This window comes from Phaseolus vulgaris, chromosome 9 (assembly GCF_051622355.1).
Source record: "Phaseolus vulgaris cultivar YP4 chromosome 9, ASM5162235v1, whole genome shotgun sequence".
In the NCBI taxonomy this organism is placed as follows: domain Eukaryota; kingdom Viridiplantae; phylum Streptophyta; class Magnoliopsida; order Fabales; family Fabaceae; genus Phaseolus; species Phaseolus vulgaris.
This window is the reverse complement of record NC_143506.1, coordinates 31,152,093-31,172,148: the sequence shown is the minus strand read 5'-3', so window position 1 is coordinate 31,172,148 and position 20,056 is coordinate 31,152,093. Positions and strand designations below refer to the sequence as shown.

Here is a 20,056-nt window from a genome sequence, read left to right as displayed (position 1 = left end):
TTTTTTTTGATAAGTAAAGAATGAAATTAAATTAAGAGGGATACAAAAGGGGTATCTCAACCCTTTTACATAAACCAAACCACATTAAGAATCTCCAAGAATAAAGAAATGAACAAACACTCCAAAAACAATAGATAAATAATGTTTGCTGCATAAGCTAAACAATCACTACAATCACTTAAATGTTTCATTCGCTCTTTTTTGAACTTTGGCTTTGCTAGTTTGCTCTTTTAAGCTCACTTTTATCAGCCAAATAATTTTTAAAATAAAAGCTTTTATTTAATAAAAGTTCACTTAATGAAAATGATTCCAAATGGGTGTCCATGTTTTGTCCTTATGCTTTGACTATTCTTTGACCTGAACAAATTGCGGTTTCAGTGTTTTTCTTTTTCATTTTCACTTTTCACATTTCTCTCTCTCTACCAATCTTCTCAACCCAAAAGAGGTAATGAAACTTGTTGAGGAAGTTTCACGCATTCACAGAGCTTAGCAGAGAATGGAGCCAAGGATAAGCTAAAGTCTTTTTCTTTCATTCAGCCAACCGTTGTAGAAGTGAAGAAGAGGAGAAGAAAAAAAGAGCTTTTTCCTCACTCAAACTCAAACCCCTTTTTCGTATTTTTTGGTTAAGTATTTGTATTTCACCCAGTTCATCACCATGGAGTCGAACTAGGTCTGCATGAACAATTTTTTTTATTTGTACATACTTATACTTCATACTGATACTACATTGCATGCTTTCAGTTTTCGCCAAAGAGCTAAACATTGCAGTTTTTTAGGACTAACCCTTTTCTCTCGCTTTTTCTTCCTTTGAACAAAGAGTATAGTACCCCCGCAACACAATGCAGCCACCCAAGCAAAATATCAAGGTAAGCAAAAAAACAAAGTCCACTAGCTTATTGTGTGGTTGTTTATAATTTTTTATTGTATGGTTTTCTGATGGAGTTTGATTCTTTATTAGAGCATTGTGCTGGGTTGTGTAATTTAAGAGTCAAAATTTTATATCACTTGTTACTTACTACGTTGATTTTGAATGATACTTCCTTGAAACACTAAGAAGCTTTCACGTTATGCTCCAAAGCAGACTTTGTGGTATCTTAGGGGTATAGTTGGCAAGTGTTAATTTCAGCCATGACTATTAGAGTAAATAACTTATTAAATTCCTCCTTCGTTTGGGCACACATTAGCTTTAATTAATTACCATGTTTGTTAGTACGAGTCATATATGCACCAAGGTTGTAATATATGAAACTTGCTGAATTCTAGAATGCACTAGCAATTTCTTCAAACTCAATCTTTTTCCCTTACAAAGTGGCAGTGTGATAAGGATTGAGTATTATGGAGTGTTTAAATTCCACATTGAGTAGTATGGTGGGATGATTGGTGGAGTATGATTGCCCAAGTGCACACAAACTTAGGTAGGGTGGTAATATGGGATTTGGGTTAAGTCTCCCGTAGAGTAGTTTGATGTGCTCATAACTTTAAGAATTTGATTATCCCTTCTTATCTTTTAAGAGAGGGTTCTTCTACAGCCTATCAGTTGGTATCAAAACTAGCTTTTGGTTTATTAAAAAGGGCTCTCTATGGTGGGGCTGGCTAGAAAGGCTAAATGGAGTGGCATAAAGTGTCAGCTTGAGTAGTTTGGGATGCTGGATGAAGTACTTAAATGTTTGATTGATTCTCTCCCCTTAACAACTAGTTTTCAAGGGGACGGTTTTGCGAGTGCTTATTACCATGGCTTTCCCATGGAAGACTAGTTTTGAAGTTGCGTAAGGTTGCTAGGTTATCAATTACGAACTTCACTGGTTTATTAGGGTATAAAGAGAAGTTAGTTAAGATAGTTGGAATATTAATGAGTTTGTTAGTTACTTGAGGTGTAAGATATAAATAGGGGAAGAAGAATGGTCATTGTGTAGATTTTGGGGGCAGATCCCATTGGTTGGATTGCTACGGCTGAAAAATTCTGATGTGCAAAAAATTCATTCATTGCAAAAGCTACAGTATGCATTCATGAGCATGGAGGGCATGACAATGCTTTGTTTCTATTATTGGTGCCAAAGATAACCAAGAATTCAGATTCGGAATCATTTTTCACAGCTTTTATAAAAAGATTCAAAGATAGCTATGGTAGCCACCTCTTTGAAAGATTGACTGCCATTAAGCAAGAAGAGCAAACTGAGATGGAGGCCTGTAGCAAAGAAATGGAGACTTCCTCAGTCTTCTTGAAAGAGAGAGCCAACATTTTAGAGCTGAAACACATGCTGCACAAAATATTGAATGAAGAGGGTGATCCACGTCTGACTGAGTAAGACTAAAATAGCAATGGAGGAAAGTGGGTCAAAATGCATTGAAGTGGAGGCCGGTTCTTAGACAAAAAAGGTGGAACTACCCGCCTTTGGTAGAAGCATAGAAGGGGAAGCTGAGTCAAAGAGTAACAGTTTTAAGTGTGATGGTATGGTAATCTATTGCAATTCTTGAAATCAGAAAGTAGAAGCAAAGAAGGTTCAATAATAAACTTACATTCTTTGTAGTGGAGAAGAAACCAAAAAGGATGTGAAATTAGCAAGAGAAACAAAGATCATGATGGAGGAAGAAGTTGATGCATCAATAGAGTGATGTTGTGGGCTGTAAAGATTAATTTCTTGATAATCCAATTGTAGAGTTAAACAAAAAGGAAGTTGGAGGTGGAGATGCAATCATGCATAACTGTTTTTAAAATTCATATTTCCATAATAAAAATTCTTTGTTGAGCCCAGATTCAATCATGAAGGTGGTCGGAACATCAATGGTATTGGAATCTTGGAATTTTAACGTGTTGGATGAGCCTTTGGCATTAAACTTTTATGCGACTATGGATGATAACTCAGCAATGGGGTCAGAGAAAAAGGAAGGCTCAGTGGCAGTAATAGTGCTTCATGTTATGCAGAGTCTAGTTTCGTCCTGACCACCACCAAAGCCGCCAAACCTGTGTGTGCATGTTGTGACTGTGGATTCCCATTCCTATGGCAAGAAACCATTGCAATGCTTGTAGGTGGGCAGATGAAGATCATGGTGATCAAGATGAGCTTGGGATCTAGCTTCCACAATTCCAGCCTTGAGGACAAGGTTCAATTTTAGGAAGGTTGTATTGTATTGTTAGGGTGTATGAAGAAGTTAGTCAAGATAGTTAGAATATTAATGAGTAAATTAGTTACTTGAGGTGTCAATTAGATATAAATTAGGGAAGAAGAATAGGAGAGAGGAATGATGTTCATTTTGTACATTAAGCATTAGCTCTTTGTGAATGGAGAAATCCTTTGAGGGAAACTTTTGAATTTTTTTCTTCATTTTATTCAATAATTTTTTTTTTGTTGCTTTCTCTTTTCAATTCTTGGTTCCTAACCCGTAGTGATTCTGTAATCTGCATATGTTAACCTTTCTTAACCATTGATTTTTAGCTCTCCCACTTGACTTTTGAATTACAATTTGCTTCGTACTTTCTTGGGTATCTAGTTTCCTCAGCGTCTTCAAATAGAATGTCTACTTAAATAAGAGTTCACCAGATTAGCTTTTCCATTTTAATATATCTCCTCTTTTCCCTTATACTTAGGGAGTGAGACTTTACTTGGACTTAATCAAATAGATATTTATGTGTTCATTATTCCTTGCAGCTTGAACGATGTGATATATGTGGTGCTCGTGGTTTCGTAGAAAAAGTTGTTACTTGCTCTAAATGCAGCGTGATTCGACATGCGTAATGATCTCCAATTGGCCATTCTCTTTCTTGTACTTTTTTTTTTTCTGACTTTTAATTTTTGTGGCATAATTACTTTCTCGTCTTATTAAGAAAACTCATTAATGAGAAAAAAATCAGGCAAGTGGTATATCTATCTTATCTATTTGAATTTGCATTCTTTTGCCAGGAAGGTTTAGAACATAAAAACTGTAAATATTTGCATTATTAGAAAGATTAGAGAAAGACTAAAAAAGTGCAAATTTACAACTTAATTTGCGTATAATTTTACACATTTTCGTATGACCTGACAAATCACTGGCTTTGGCTTGACCTATGTTTTTTTATATATGCATTTACAGTAGTATAAGTGCAGCATAAAACCTTGTTTGTTAATCAATGCTATATCCATCCCATTTCAGTTATTGCATTCAAATTAATACCACAATAATTCCTGAAGACTGGCTCTGTGAGACTTGCCAATCCAAGCATGATTCAACTTCACAACGTAAAGTGAATCAGGTTGTTGGTTCGTGGGCTTCTAAAAGGAAACCATCTGTCAGAGGAGGAAAAGTGAAGTACCTTGACTTGGATGAAGTCATTAGACTTTCTTCTGGGAAGGCTTCGGCTGTGTCAAAAAATGTTATTCCCAAGATTCCCTCCCTGTCTCCAAAAGCAAATCTTCCCATATTACCTCCTAAAGTACTTGGAAAGCTTCCAAGAAATGATGAAGTACGCAAGAAGCCAATGACTAACCAACATGCTTCTTGCTCATTATTTAAAGGTGGGAATTTCTGTTCATCTTTGCTTTCACGTCTATTCTTCTTAATGTTTATGGTGCATGTTCTTGAAAGCACAAAATTTTAAGTGTGCTGAATTTGCCTTGGTTTTTAATCTGATTTGATGGAAATAAAATGTGCACTTGAGCTTGCTTATTCCTGTCTAGTCAGAGTTTCTTACACTCTCTGCTTGGATTCATTTCATTTGTGTGTGTATAGTTAAAGATATATAATCTTTAAGTTACTAACTCTCTGAATTGTTTTAAAATAAGTTATCATGTATTAAGAGTCTTTTGGATAAGTTTTTCCAATAACACTTTTTGTAGAGAAAAATAAGAAGAAAAAAGAAATGAGTTTTTTCATAAGCTAAAATTAGATCATTAATAGGCTAATTTGTAAAAGCTTTTCATAACTTTTCTAAATTCTTATTTTTAAGTTGTACGTAAGCTAATTTTAGCTTATTGAGAAACTCATTTTGTTTTTTCTTATTTTTCTCTCATATGAATGCTTTTGGAGAAATTTCTCCGAATAGATCCCGAGTCTAAATATAATTTCCATTTACTGATACTGACTGTATAAGAGTTTGAACTATCAGAGATATACAACCACAGTATGACTGGTTTAGAAAAAAAATGTTTTAAATCTTCGGCTTTTCAAGTTTACCAGGAGATAAGTTTGTGATTTCTTTTAGTGAGACTGGTTCTAGTAGGATCAACACAAGAGTGTATAGAAGAAAATCAGCAACCTTTTGGTGGTAATAGCTGATAAAAATGTACAGGCTCATGATGCTCAGAAATAAAAGCCTACAAAAGAGAGCCCTTTTGAAGATTTATCAGCAAAAAAGTCTTTCGCTATTGATGGTTCAGGAAGGATACTTTTCTTGTTATGATTTACTTCTGTGTTACGTTTGATGCTTTTTTAACTGTTGTTAAATGCAAATGTAAGGGTTGTATTATGTATGTATTAGGAGTCCTATATTGAGTAGGATAAACTATTTGATGTGGTACTTGAGTCTTGAGGTTATTCCATCTAATGAACTAGTTTTTTTTTTTAATTGGACTTTCCTCGTGTTTAAGTCTAAAATTATATAGTATATGTATGATGTATGACGATATTAGTCACTTGCATCCCGTGGGGTTCTAAAGCTCTCATATCTTATCTTATTCCCTTTCCTTTCCTCAGGTGGTGAACATAGCGACGATGCTGAGTGTAACAGGTCTAATATGGAAAAAAATGACCCTCAGAGTATTCAGAAAAACTTGAACCTTTATCGTAAATTTTTACCCTCCTCAATTCATGCTTGGAGGTATGTAGCTCTTTTTTGGCCTTAAACTTGTCATTGCTAACTCTTTTACCTTGCATCTCTCTTGCACATTAAATTCCAATTGGTCGTTATAATGAGATTGAAACTAGCGGATCTCCCTTTAGCTTTTACATTAAATTCCAATTGGTGGTTATAATGAGATTGGAACTAGCGGATCTTCCAAGAATTAGGTTTTGGTGAGATTGATAACCAAGTTGCTCTCCACATTGCTTCCAATCCAGTATTCTGTGAGAGGATTAAACACATAGAAATCAACTATCTTTTTTATTAAAGTTGTTGTCCAAGGAAATTTGCATTGAGTTTGTCGGATCAAATGATGAACTTGTAAATGTGTTAATAAAATCGTTGAGAGGATCTCAGGTTGAATTTATTTGTTCCAAGCTCTACACATATAATTTGTATGCTCTGGCTTGACTGGGGAGTGTTAAAATAAATAGTCTTAAATAGAATTTATTGTAAAGGTGATGTGTGTTTTGTGCTGTACTTAGTTCCTAGATATATCTTTTTATATTCTCTTCTCTTCCTCTCATACATTGTATCAATTATACGACTGTGTACATGGGTGGATATAAAAGCTATATACTTTTGTGTTGTGACTTTTTCTCTTATTTTGAATATCTATGTTCGGAAAACTAAGTTTTGTTCCGTCCCTTTAATGTGGTAAATAACCCATTCCCTGTACCAATACGGCCACGTTAGGGTATAATTACAAGCAATCACAATTGCAAGATTTGTATGCCTATTTTTGTGGAAATAAATGGTTTTGATCTTGTAAAGTTTGTGATTAAGTCCGTAGAGTTCAAATATTTTTAAATTCCTCTCTCTAAACTATAATGACATTCTATTTCAATTTGTAAAACATTGGAACCTCTATGAAATCTCAAATAAACTATGGGGAAGTGTAGAATTAGGTTTAATGTGTCTTGGGTCTCTTTGGAATAACGTTTCTATAAAAATTTCTAGAAGAGAAAAATAGGAAGAAAAAATTAGATAAGCTTTTTCCATATAACCTATGCACAAATTAAAAATAAGAATTTAGCAAAGTTAGTTATATGAGAGAACTTCTATATTTTAGCTTGTGCAGAAGTTAATTTTAATTTATGGAGAATTTAATTTTAAATTCATTTATTTATTTTTCTCTTCTATAAGTTTCTATGGAAAAACTCATCTAATCAAACCTTAGCTCCTTATTGAAATAATCATAAATTATAATTTCTGTACAATCCTCAATGCTCTTGCTCTATGCCATGCCTATAAGGATACATGAGGAGATACGTGAAGAGAAAGATCTCTGAAAATCAATTAAGGTATTTTAAAGTTGTAGACAAGTGCAAAAAAGGTTACTTCCTATGAAGTCTTGATATGTGATACGACAATTTGTTTGAAATTAACGATACACTAAATCTAGTAATATACATTACATTAATAAAAATTATATATAGGTATAAATATATAGATTTCTAGCAAGTTTAAAGGCCAAGGAAATGGGGAATAGGGAGAGCAAGAATAGAGTAAAGAAGGCTAGTTTATTTTATGTGTTTTTGCTTACAAGGAATACGCGAAATATAGCAACAAAGGAGATAGCATATTCGTTATCTTACATGAATTTGAATTTTTTAATTCGAAATATTAGAAAGTTAAATTTAAAAATATAGAAAATAGCTCAAGTTGTATTGAAGCCTTATCTCTATATGTGCTGGAGATCCCACATGGACTAGAGATGAGAATATTTCATTGTATATAAGTGGGTGCAAACCTCATCTCATGAGTTGGTTTTATGGGATAGAGTTAGGCTTAAAGTCTATTTCGTAATAATATGACTTAATCCATGACCTTTTATGATTAGCTGGGTTAGAGTAGCCAAATTATAATATAATAATTAAAGTAAAAACTGCACCTTACTAAGGCTAATTCCAACCATATCTTTGAATTTAAAAAATGGAATATTATAGCATAGAATTTCATGATGAATAATATTCTTAAAATTTTTGTTTTTAAGTAAGTCCAAAGATGTGTGATTCATGTAGTAGACAACCTCACTTAATATGACAAGGCATTTTTATTGTAATTGTTAATGCTTATCAACTTGTTGCTGCATTAAGAGCATGGTTCTTGTATGGTGGTGATGATACTTGTCGAGACATATCCTAACAAAATCCCTTCTACACTCCGTGGTGTGGACTTGTTGGATCACTTTCCTCATGACTGCTGCTAAATTGTTGAACATTTTATTATTATTATTTTCCTTTTTTAAAACTGAGTTTGTTATTAAATTCAAACTTTCTGGCTGCCAAAAAACACTTCTGTTAGTAGAAGATAGGCTAGATTCTTATTTATTTTCAAAACAAAAGCAATTCTAATTATGGTCTCTTGGCATTATATGAGAACAAAGGTTTTCTATGGTACCATATACAAGTGTCCATTAATTGAGAACTTTATTGCAAGAATATGATACTTGCAAAAGCAAACATTTAGTTAGGTGAAGGTTAGAGTTTTTACTCATCTAAAATTTACATGCTGTTGACCTTTTTGTAGGGGTCAGATCCAAATTCTTCAAACAGCTTCATCTTGGATACTTTATGATGGGTTTGAGGCCCAACCACCATGCATTGTTAACAAGAAAGCATATAAATTTTCAAGAGAAATGCCATCAGTCCTGCACCTGGAGGCATTTCCTGCATTGAATGTCTTGACTAACATATTCCCAGATGAGTCACCTAAACTTCAGGATATTGCATTGTACTTCTTTCCATCAGAATGTACTGATAGGTCATTTCTTACTTATTTTCTTGATCTTTTTCATTTTCCTTTTTCTTTTTGGTGTGAGCCATCCGGACAATTGTGGTTTAAGCTACTCATCCTACATGTTTTCAATTGAATGTAGGTTCAGAAAGGACCTGAATGGCATATTGAAGTTTATGAATGACGAGAAAGCAATGCTAAGAAGTTTTATTGATGGAGTGGAGTTGCTAGTATTTACCTCAAATCAACTTGACATAGACTCAAGGGGTACGTAAACTAAACTGCTTCATTCATTAGCTCTGCTCTTTCCTGATCTACAATTCCTTTCCATTCATTAATATTTCACATCAAAATTCAGAGAGGAGAGAGCAGGTTCAAAATATTAAATTTTTCTTTTTAAAATTGTGTTTTCTTGAATTTGTTTGTCCTATTTGCCTGCATGACTCAATCAACATTTGTTGAGATTAACTAGTTCGTACAGGTGTTATTGCTGAAGTAAGTGGTGGACATTTCCTATGGGGAGTCTTTCGTCAATTTAAAATTGATAAAGCTATTCAAAGAGTACCTGCCATGGAGCCAGTTGATATGGAAATTGATATGATTGGAGGAAAAGATGTGGAGGGAAAAGTTGATCACTTTCGGAAACATAAACCCAAGAGTGCCTCTGATGGAGTATAATAACAGTCTGAATATTCCACTAGGTTTTGAAGCATTTAACTAAATGTCTTCATGAAAAATTGTTGCTAACCACATGCTTTCTATTGCATTTACCTTGAAGTGAATTATACATCAATACAATATATAATCTTAGTAAAACAAATAAGGTCATCAACTATCTTAAGGTAACCAAGTTCAGAAGCAGACAAGCTTTCAAGTCTGCATAGTTACACTGCATAAGTACAAACTAAATGGTTAATATTAGAAGTTTGTCAATGCCTGAGACAACTTTTGGATCATTCAACAAAATTTCGTAAGATATTTTACCTAATGAGAAAAAAAACAACTTTATACCACCTAAGAATACTGCCATCAATCCATGAAAGAGGGCATTACTTCAGTCTAATTATGCAGTAATCTATTTAGCCATTTGGTTATTGGTGTTTGTTTGCATCATAAAGAGACAAAATTTGCAATAATGGATGAATCTGTTTTATTTTGTGATTGTTATAATGCAGGCAAAAGAAGAAAATATAGGAAAAATATGTTTATTTGTCTCTTACCGTCTTTGAAAGTTGAAAGTGTAGATTTAATTCCTTTTAAGTTTTTGTCAAATTTTGTCCAAGGTAAAAATGTTATTGTACCGATTTATAGAGGGTAAAAATGTTGTTTAGACAATGTTTGAAAAAACTACAAATAGTTTAAAATTAGAAAGACAATGTTTGAATGATTACAAATAATACTCCTAGTTAATCCCTTAATTATTATTTGGGAATATAGTCACTTTTAACTAATATTTTGAGCTTAACAACTCTTTGTTAAAATGAGTATTTTTTTAACCTAGCTACTCTAACTAAAATAAGTATTCTTTAAAAATAGTCACTCATGGCTAAAACGAGTATTCTTTAGATGAATCATTTTGGGATAAAATGAGTATTCTTTTAAACTAGTTACTTTTAACTAAAAAAAAGTATTATTTGAAAACAATCACTCATGGCTAAAATAGGTACTATTTGATCCCAATATGCAACAAAAATTTGAGCAACATCAATATGCAACCATCTCACATTTTTCTTTTGAGATTCTCTTCTTCGTTATTTGTGGCAGCTTTGGATGTCATTAATGACTTCTAGTGAATTACGCTATGCAGTTACTTGATTCTACTCGTAGGACGCTCAATAAGGAAACTTGCACATGCTCTCCTCTACATCTTAATTGTTTCTAAAATCATATTTATAAAATTTTGTGATTACTAGTGATATTAATATTTTCAATATCTTGAGTAAATATATCATTGAACAATGTTCTCTTAATATCTTAGAATTAACAATATATTTCATTCTCATATACTAATCCAGGCAATATTAATATATTCAAATAAATCTTCCACAGTAATTTCTTTTGAAAAATATGTATTTCAAAAAACCTTTAAACAGTACACGTGTGTGCTCTGTGTTTTCGAAATCCTTTTCAAACAAAAATTTGAATATCTAAGTATTTACAATTGTGCTTGTGCAATATATCTTTCATTAGTATATATCAATTTTGTTCATTGTTTCAAATATTTTTTCAATATATTGGACAATATAGTCAAACAATATTTTTTGTTGAAGTTCACTTGAAAACATTTTAAATCTCAATGAAAACATTATGTATTGATGCATAGATAGTTTATATGTTTTGCTTTAATAAAACGAGTTTATAAAATATTTAATCAACATCGTAAGCACATATAAAGTGAAAGTATTAAGTTTGAAAAAATTTTTGACACTTGTTCGTCCAACGCATGATTATCGTCTGTCACATTCATTTGATCATCGTCTGGTCTGTGTTCATGGTTCGTATGTTCATCTCAGTGTATCATCCAGTGCATCCAACAACATATGATGTGTTTTCTTTGAATAGATTGTATTAGTCTACATCTAATACTAGAGTATAACAATTGGTCCATTGAGTTCGGTTGCAGCCTTGATCTTGCATATGCTTTGTTTTGATTTTGGTTTCGACTATCCTTATCATTAAATATTTTAGTTATCAAAATAGATTTGAAAATTTTACTTATGGGATCGTCTAAGATTAAATCGTTTTAATCTAATACTTGACATAACTTATCAAGCTTAACTCAAATGTCTTTTATGCAAATTGGAGTTGAAAACAAATTCGTACAATGTCGATGATTTATGCATAACAAACATTTTTTATTTTTAAAAAGGTTTTTGACATGGAGCAACATTGACATATTCTTTAAGAGATGTTTGATTTATACAAGTCTTGATGAGACCCTTTTGTAAGACTGATTAGAATGACAATTGTGTCTATCACAATCAGACGAAGCCTTGCATATGTCATGATTTGATGTTAAGACATATTCATGTTTTAACACTTTATTGTAAAAGTAATTAATCAAAACAACATTTGGGTTCTGCAGCTTTCTTTACAAAGATCTAGCAGTGATTATTCTGGTCAATATTTCACCTCGAGAATTTTGTTAATTTCTTGAGCATTAGTAAAAACTATATTTCGTCAGAGGAGGTGAAGTGTTGTCCCTTTGTTAGCCTCTAATGTTTGTCAGCTTGCCAAGGCACAAAGAAGTAAGAAGAAAGGTAAGACTAAGTTAAATCCCATAATCCACTATGACAAGCTCCTCATTTTGTCTCTTACTTTATGTCTGCTAATGCTTTGTATCATATGCATCTAGGTGTCTATGACAAGAAGAAAAAAAAATATTGTTTTTGAAAGTAATGTATTACATGAATATTTGTAGGTGTGAGGTAATTCCTTTCTATTATCGATGATCATTCAAAGATTACTTGAATATTCACAAAGAAGCTAAAATCTAAAACTTTTAGTCATTTCAAACATTAATCTACTCTTATGTTTTAACTACATTAATAAGAACAGAAGCTAAGCATATGAGAACAAATGATCTTGGTTTTACTTAATCAAATAATACACTTTAAAAACCAGTAAGGGTTGAATTAATCCAAAGTCTTTTTTCAGAGTATTCAATTACAAATTCAAAATTTCAAGATTAACAAGAAAAAAGGGATCGACTGTGATCTTCAAAAATTTGTAGCATAAAAAAGGAATTTGATTTTTAAACAAAAGAAATATTTCAACAAAATAAGTCAATCTTGGCCCTTTCACAATTGATTTTATCATTAATTAAGGAATTAGCTAAGCAACAGATTAACAAATTGTAAATATTTTTTACAAATTCAAATTAACATATCAAACATAAATTAATTCTTAAAAATCACATATAAATAGAACCTATGAAAATAAAAGAAAAAAGAACTACTAATGCATCTAAAATTCAAGGATCACTATCAATTACACTAGAGATCATTCCTTAATCTTTATCATTACTGAGTGGTGAAGTATAAAATTTAAGATTGTAAAGAAGAAAACGAAAGTATTTCTTAAATCTCCAAAGTTGTCAAAATAATCACATAGAAAGAGAGGTTGGCTCTTATTAATATAAACCTAGTCGCATGTTTAATCAAATTAAAATAAAGATTAGACCGTAGAATCAAGTCCAAAAAAATAATATAAGTATGAAAAACAAAGTTATCCTAATTCAGATTTTCATTTTTTATGTGATTCTTGATTTCTCTTCTGTTTTTCATACGGTCAAGACTTAAGTGTTGTTTAGGATTGATTATTTTAGATTGTTTAATTTATTACTTCATTGATAAGCAATTGTATTCATGTTTTTTTTTTATTCTTGGTTGAACTCTATTAGGAAAATGAGCATGATAGACCCTTCCTATAAGTTGTAACTTGCAATAGTCTTTCCTAAAACTTTCGTAATTGTTTTTTGAATTGATGTCTCTTTCATTTGAAAGTAAGTATTTTTTATTTGAATATTAAAGCAATTTTAGTACTTTTTTTTACTCTTTTGATTTACTTGAGTTGCACTTAGAACTTGACATAAAGAAAATATTTTCATGTAGAAATTCCTAAGTTTGTAGGTATGTCACTAGCCTATATGTAATGTGATCTTATTAATGACCATGAAGTTCAAACCATTTGAACTTTGAATTGTAATTTTTTTTTACAAAAAGAGAAGAAAAAAAAAGGTGTATTAGTTGAATCAAAGCAACCAAAAGAAATCTAAAATTTATCAGCAATGCTTGATGGTGGGAGTTGCATTGCATGGAATAAAAGACCAAAAGCTTTCAAGGAGAACCATGTTTCCATTGTTCTCATTAAGTAAAAGGATAGAAGTTTGAAAACAACAAACTACCAAGAAATATATATGTTATAGAGTATGCCCATATCACGTATCCCCATCTATAGTATTTTGTGGGATATGCCATTATATGCGCAGCAAACCAATAAAGAGGAGGGCTGGCAGACAAGAAACGAGTAGCTACCTGTACATGCATGACAAAGAAAGCAGTACATGCCATGAATCCCAAGTGTAACAGGAATGGGAGCACAGATGCAGATAAGTATCCTGGCCATGCTTCTGCTGACTCGGATTCTATGGGAACAGTAGCAACATCTCCCTTGATCACATTCTTTCTTCTCCTAAGATTTAAGTGTTCTTCTACCCTAACAGAGGAGGACTTCCCCACACTTCCAGCTTCTTTAGACCTTGAGAGATCACCTGACAAAAACACAACTCCACAGCTCTTTTCTTCCATCGGAGCTAAAAAACCCAATGAGAAAAAGGTCTGAGGCCTTGACTTGGCATAATGGACAATTGAGCACAGTGCCAGAGACAGTATTGGAGATGCAAGAAGAAAGTTAGGCAACTGTTTCAGCTGAAAATATCTCAGGAAACCTACACCCCTGGACAATCAGAACTTAACAATCTTCAACTGGAAAACTGACTATTTAAATATCTAAGTTCCAACATTCTACACTACATAGAAAATACATCATAATAGTTTGCATAAAGCCACAGAATAGAGAATAATTATTCAGCCAATAGCATAGGATTAGCAAAATAAATCAACAGTAAGTTTGGAACTTAACAGTGAACATACCAATAATTACTTTGAATGTAACTGTAAAGTAACGGTATCCTTGCCTTGCACCAGGGCCTTATATCATCATGGGAACGACCAACACACATATTGTAATAGCCATAAGCCTGGAAAGCTAAAAATGGAGCGAAAATACATGCAGTGCGTAAAGCTCCAACAAAAATAATCTGCAAAGCCAACTGGCAAAATGACAAAGAATCAATCAAGTATTTCAGTTTATAATTCAAGCTAGCAATGATTGAAAACCTTTTTCTTTTCAGTTGAAATGGAAATCAATCCTAGAACACCCTAACTACTTGAGCTACATCTATACCTAAGTTTACAAATGTTTCTTTAGCACTGATAGAATGGTGGTGAGGGGAAAGATTTAGGGAGTCAAAGCAAAAATACAGAAAGAAAATGGATTTTAGTAAAGGATCCTTCATCCATATCAGGCAATAGAAAATTATGTGCAACACAGGGCAATTCAAGAGTGCCTAGAAACTCTCTCAGTAAACACCTCTTGAAATTCTGCAAACCTAAACTAAGAAACACCTCTTGAAATTACTAAAAACAAAATCATGATAAATTTCTTTCTACTACCTACAAATAGGAATACCCATAATGAATCGCATTCCTTTCTTGACATCGTCCACAAAGAGGAAAACAAAATCCATTTGAGTTCATCAAGAGACAATGCTTCTACATTGCTAACTATGCTTAATACATGTTTTCTATCTCTCAAATTGTACTGGATTTTCATAAAAAAATTCAAGGCCCCAATAAGCAGCGATAAGTAGCAAACAGATTTATGCAAAAGGGTGGGAAGGAACCAACAGGAAGACGCTTTTGGTGAAACAGGGCGTGAAAAGAGCGATGCATAGTCTGAAAACAGAGATAGCCAGCATTAAGCACGCCATTAGACCTTGCACAACCGGAGAGCGCGAAGAAAAGAACGGCCAAATTGTTTCCGCCGCAGACGAAGTGATACATCCCTCCTAAACACATAAGAGCGTACAAACTCTCGGAGTATCTGCCATCTCAGGAGAAATCAAACACAGAGGCAAGAAATCCATCAACAGGAGCGAAAAAAAGAAAAGAATATTTACATGGAGGAATAAAAGACAGAGGCGGGGTTGAAGCAGAACAAAAGAGTAGCCCTTAACGCAGTTTGGGGGTCCTTCAATAGGGTTAAGGAGAGTCTGTAGAAGTAGAGAGCAGCGAGAACAAAGGCGAGGTTGTTGATGAGGTAAGCGGAGAGAATGAAGAGGGTGGGGAGGAAGGAGAGGAGGGAAAGAGAGAGGGGAAGGAGGGGGAGGAAAGCGAAGGTTTGCTCGTACTCGTAGCCGCATTGAGCGATGCGGAGGAAGTAGACGGAGTCCCAGACGACGGCGTTTTGGAGGGGGGAAGAGAGAGTGGCGTTGGGGGTGGAGAGGCACGGAGGGTTTAAGGAAGCGGATGTGTCGTAGGGTGAGAGAAGAGTGCGGAAGAGGATGATCATGGCGAGGAGGAGGAGTATGGAACATATTGCAGATTTTAGAACCAAGTGTTGGTGGAGATGCTCATGCTCATGCTCATCCACCATTTTTGAATGGGAATCACCTCTAATTGAACATTGAACATTAATTAGGGATCGATAGATTAGAAAGATAATTAGACACTTCTATAACACATCACTCACCCTACATACACTAAATATAAAATAATAAAAGCATGTGATCTCTATATATTTTTATTTTTTTTATGTTATATATTAAGTATTTTTCTTTGTTTAGACTTTTATTTATTAGATCATTTACATTGTGTTTGATTTAGTGGTGACACTATAGTGCGGACGGATTAGAGGGTGGCATTCCGTTTATGTGAAAGGGGAAGGGTGAGAGTGAATGAAAACATGAGGAGATTCAGGGTGCTCTCAAATATGAAGAGAAAGGAGAGTGAATTTTGTTGAACGACATGTAGGATATAATGAAAGATCATAGTGTCCTTACTTTATTCACGTTACACAGTTGCACTTGCGTACACCGCCATTACACCTTTGCATGGATCAAGAGCAACAGGGCACCACGGTGGCCAATCATTGCGCATGAGATTCTTGACTTTGATTCAGGAATCTCTTTGACCAACTTAAATGTAAATTGAATGCACAAGTGTGTTGGTGAGAGAGTAGGTGCATCATAATTGTGATGCATTATATAAGAGAGCCTTCAAAGCTAAGCAAGCACAACATCTATCTAGCCTTCCCACAGAGAGTTGCATTGATATAGGGTGCTTCGAGAGGATCTTCAGTAAGCATAAAGGTAGGATAGTGAGTTTGGTAGTTCATCTCTGCCCTAAGGTTACTTTTTTTTTCATTTTAGTTTCATGCATAACCAATTATTATTGGAAAAGAATGCACTACATAATCGATTATGAAGTTAAAAACAGTTGATAATCGATTATGGTCGTAACATAATCGGTTATCTGAGATTTTTTTCCTATCATAATTGATTATGGGAGTTGTGTTATTGTGAACATAATCGATGATCTGTGAGCATAATCGATTATGTTAGATTTTGAACAGCAAGAAAAGTCGATTGTGCCTCTTAAATCTTTGGATAATCAATTATGTAGTTTTTTTAAGGCAACTGATAATCGATTATGTTCATGGTTTTCTAGATTTTTTATTTTTTGATTTTTGTTTTGAATATTTTTTCAGACACACTTTGATCTTGGTGACAATTGCATTGTTTTGTGATTTTGTTTTGCTCTCTTGAGGTATGTGTGATTTTTTTTAAAAATGTATGTTTTTATTTATGTTTAATTTTTGTTTGGATGTTTATTGGCTTTGGAATTGAATTTATTTAAATTATTTTAAAGTAGTTATTCATGTTAATTAGTTTGTAATTTTAGAGGTCAATATTTAGAAGAAATTTATTAATTATATCAGTAAATTAATTATTGTGTTAAGTTGTTTATGTAATTGAATATTGGAAGGAAAATATTTGATCAAATATCAATATTTATTTTATGTGAGATGAATTGAAATTATAGATATGAATATCTATTTTAAAAATATTATTATTAAAAGGATTATAAAAAAATCGTAGTAATTAAAAAAGTTAGAGAAGAAATTTGAATTTTTAATAATATGTGTAGATAGTTCTTATTTTTTAACATTTAATTGTTTATAAAAAATATAATTATTTATTTAAAGAAAATACTTTTATAGAATGGAAATAGAAATTTTTAATGTTTTTTTCTTAGATTTTACATAAATTATTAATGTTATAATTACAAAAATTATAAAAAAAATGTTGTAGTAATTAAAAAAAAAGTTTAGAGAAGAAATTTGAATTTTAATAATATATGTAGATAGTTGTTATTTTTTGAATAATTAATTGTTTATAAAAAATAGATTTATTTATTTAAAAAATATATTTTTACAGAATGAAAATATAAATTTTTAATGTTTAGGGTTTTTTCCTTTTAAGATTTTACATAAATTATTAATCTTATAATTCAAAAGATTATAAAAAATGTTGTAGTAATTAAAAAAACAGAAAAAGTTTAGAGAAGAAATATGATTTTTTAATAATATATGTAGATAGTTCTTATTTTTTGAACATTTAATTGTTTAAAAAAATAGATTTATATATTTAAAAAATATTTTTTTACAGAATGGAAATAGAAATTATTAATGTTTAGGATTTTTTTCTTTTAGATTTTACATAAATTGTTAATCTTATAATTAAAAAGATTATAAAAAATGTGTAGTAATTAAAAAAAAAAAGTTTAGAGAAGAAATTTGAATTTTTAATAATATATGTAGATAGTTCTTATTTTTTTAACATTTAGTTGTTTATAAAAAATTAGATTTATTTATTTAAAAAATATATTTTTATAGAATGGAAATAGAAATTTTTAATATTTAGGTTTTTTTTTTCTTTTAGATTTTACATAAATTATTAATTTTATAATAAAAAAATTATAAAACATGTTCTAGTAATTAAAAAAAACAGAAAAAGTTTAGAGAAGAAATTTGAATTTTTAATAATATATGTAGATAGTTCTTATTTTTTTAACATTTAATTGTTTATAAAAAATATATTTTTACAGAATGGAAATAGAAATTTTTAATGTTTAGGGTTTTTTTCTTTTAGATTTTACATGAATTATTAATCTTATAGTTAAAAAAAATTATAAAAAATGTTCTAGCAATTAAAAAAACAGAAAAAGTTTAGAGAAGAAATTTGAATTTTTAATAATATACGTAAATAGTTTTTTTTTAACATTTAATTGTTTATAAAAAATATATTTATTTAAAAAACATATTTTTACATAATGGAAATAATGATTAGGGTTTTTTTTTTACATAAATATTTGAAATTTGAATATTTGTACATAGTTATTATTGTTATTATACTTATTTAATTTAATGTAATTGTTAATTATAATTGACAAATTTAATTTGTGTATATATTTATATCATTTTTATTATATTACAAAAATGAAATGATAGAGTCATTTACAATAATTTTTTTATTAAAATTAGGTTTTAGGGTCACTCTATTGGAGTAGTTTTACACTGATGCGGTAACCACATTCGGTATGTTATATTGACACTAACTCGTAATCATGGTTATGGATGAAAGTTAAAAATCACATGGATAACATTATGAATTCGGCAAGGCATTATGACGAGGCAAAGATGGTACATTTTGAGGAAACGGTTGCAATTTATGACGATTTTGTTGCGACGAACATGAATTTAATTTCACAAATCCAAGAACAAATTAAAAAAATACTGAAGGTGCATTAGTGATGATCCTTTGTATGATTGCTTTTGCATTGAATTTGTTACGCACGGTGTGTACTAGAAGCAACTCTATGAGTGAGTTCCAACCACAAAAAGAGCGTCACACACCAGAATTGGAGTACTTGGTTCACACTGAACAATGTCGTGATATTATTCGCATGGGACCAAAAGTTTTTCTTCAATTATGTCAACGAATACGAAGAATTGGACTTGTTAAAGATGCATATCGATCAACCGTGGAAGAACAAGTTGCTAACTTTCTGCACATTATTGGGCATAATGTGAAGAATTGAAGTGTGTCATTCTTTTTCCATCGGTATGGAGAAACAGTTTTTCGTCACTTTCATAATTTTTTGAGTGCAATTTTAAGGTTGGAGGGAGAATTCTTAATTCAACCAAATGGAACGCTTGTAGAACCGCACATCCTTAACAACAGTCGATTTTACCCCTACTTTAAGGTTGATTTATGATAATATTATTTTAAACCATGTATAATGTTTTATTTATTTTGTGTTTAATTAAGGTTATGAAATATGGTTTACATTAGGATTGTTTAGGGGCCATAGATGGAACTCATGTATGTGTTAAGGTTGCACGTGCTGATGCACCTCGTTTTCGAAGGAGAAAAGATTGGTCAACCCAAAACATATTTGTAGCTTGTGACTTTGACATGAAGTTCACATATGTCCTAACCGGTTGGGAAGAAACTGCCTCAGATTCAAGGATATTGAAAGACGCTTTGGTACGAGACGATCATTTGGTTATTTCAGAAGGTTAATTTTAGGGGATTGGGTGTGCACAACAATAAATAGGTTATAGTAGTATATACTAACACAACTTTCCACAATCTTTGTGTGGAAATACTATCTTGGTGATGCAGGTTTTATGTTAAAACCAAATATAATAACACCTTATCGTAGGGTTAGATACCATTTGAAAGAATATTCGCGAAGAGAGCCACAAAATGCTAAAGTTGTTTAATCTTCGACATTCATCACTTAGAAATGTAATTGAGAGAACATTTGGGGTGCTGGAAAAATGATTTCCAATTATAGCCAGTGGGACTGAGCC

At 31.8% G+C, this 20,056-nt stretch overlaps 2 protein-coding genes across 3 annotated transcripts; one reads left to right on the top strand and one right to left on the bottom strand.

The window, feature by feature from the left end:
- Positions 1–482: 482 nt before the first annotated feature.
- LOC137822809 (zinc ion-binding protein) lies at positions 483–9,410 on the top strand. Its single transcript, XM_068627808.2, is given in 9 exon segments — positions 483–670; positions 818–866; positions 3,648–3,730; positions 4,132–4,493; positions 5,671–5,794; positions 8,348–8,581; positions 8,697–8,821; positions 9,036–9,216; positions 9,218–9,410. Coding segments are annotated over 8 exon segments (1,194 nt in total). The 5' UTR covers positions 483–670; positions 818–839; the 3' UTR covers positions 9,276–9,410.
- A 3,980-nt stretch (positions 9,411–13,390) lies between these two features.
- On the bottom strand, positions 13,391–15,849 carry LOC137821754 (uncharacterized). 2 transcript variants are annotated; one of them, XR_016515391.1, is made up of 4 exons: positions 15,297–15,827; positions 15,025–15,220; positions 14,209–14,323; positions 13,391–14,011 (listed from the first exon to the last, which is right to left on the bottom strand). XR_016515391.1 is itself a non-coding variant. In XM_068626503.2 (4 exons), exons 1-4 carry the CDS (start codon positions 15,770–15,772, stop codon positions 13,423–13,425), a joined length of 1,440 nt encoding a protein of 479 aa, XP_068482604.2. In that variant the 5' UTR covers positions 15,773–15,849; the 3' UTR covers positions 13,391–13,422. The 2 variants fall into 2 exon arrangements, 1 of the variants encoding a protein (XP_068482604.2); XM_068626503.2 differs by having other exon boundaries at positions 14,209–14,387; positions 15,297–15,849.
- Positions 15,850–20,056: the final 4,207 nt, after the last annotated feature.

Excerpts from the sequence above, each read along its gene's own strand:
- LOC137821754 (XM_068626503.2), bottom strand. The coding sequence starts at position 15,772 with ATGGTGGATGAGCATGAGCATGAGCATCTCCACCAACACTTGGTTCTA. Across the intron at positions 15,221-15,296 it reads TCTGTCTTTTATTCCTCCAT|ATACTCCGAGAGTTTGTACG; the intron begins GTAAATATTCTT and ends CTGAGATGGCAG. Across the intron at positions 14,388-15,024 it reads TTCACCAAAAGCGTCTTCCT|TTGGCTTTGCAGATTATTTT; the intron begins GTTGGTTCCTTC and ends TCATTTTGCCAG.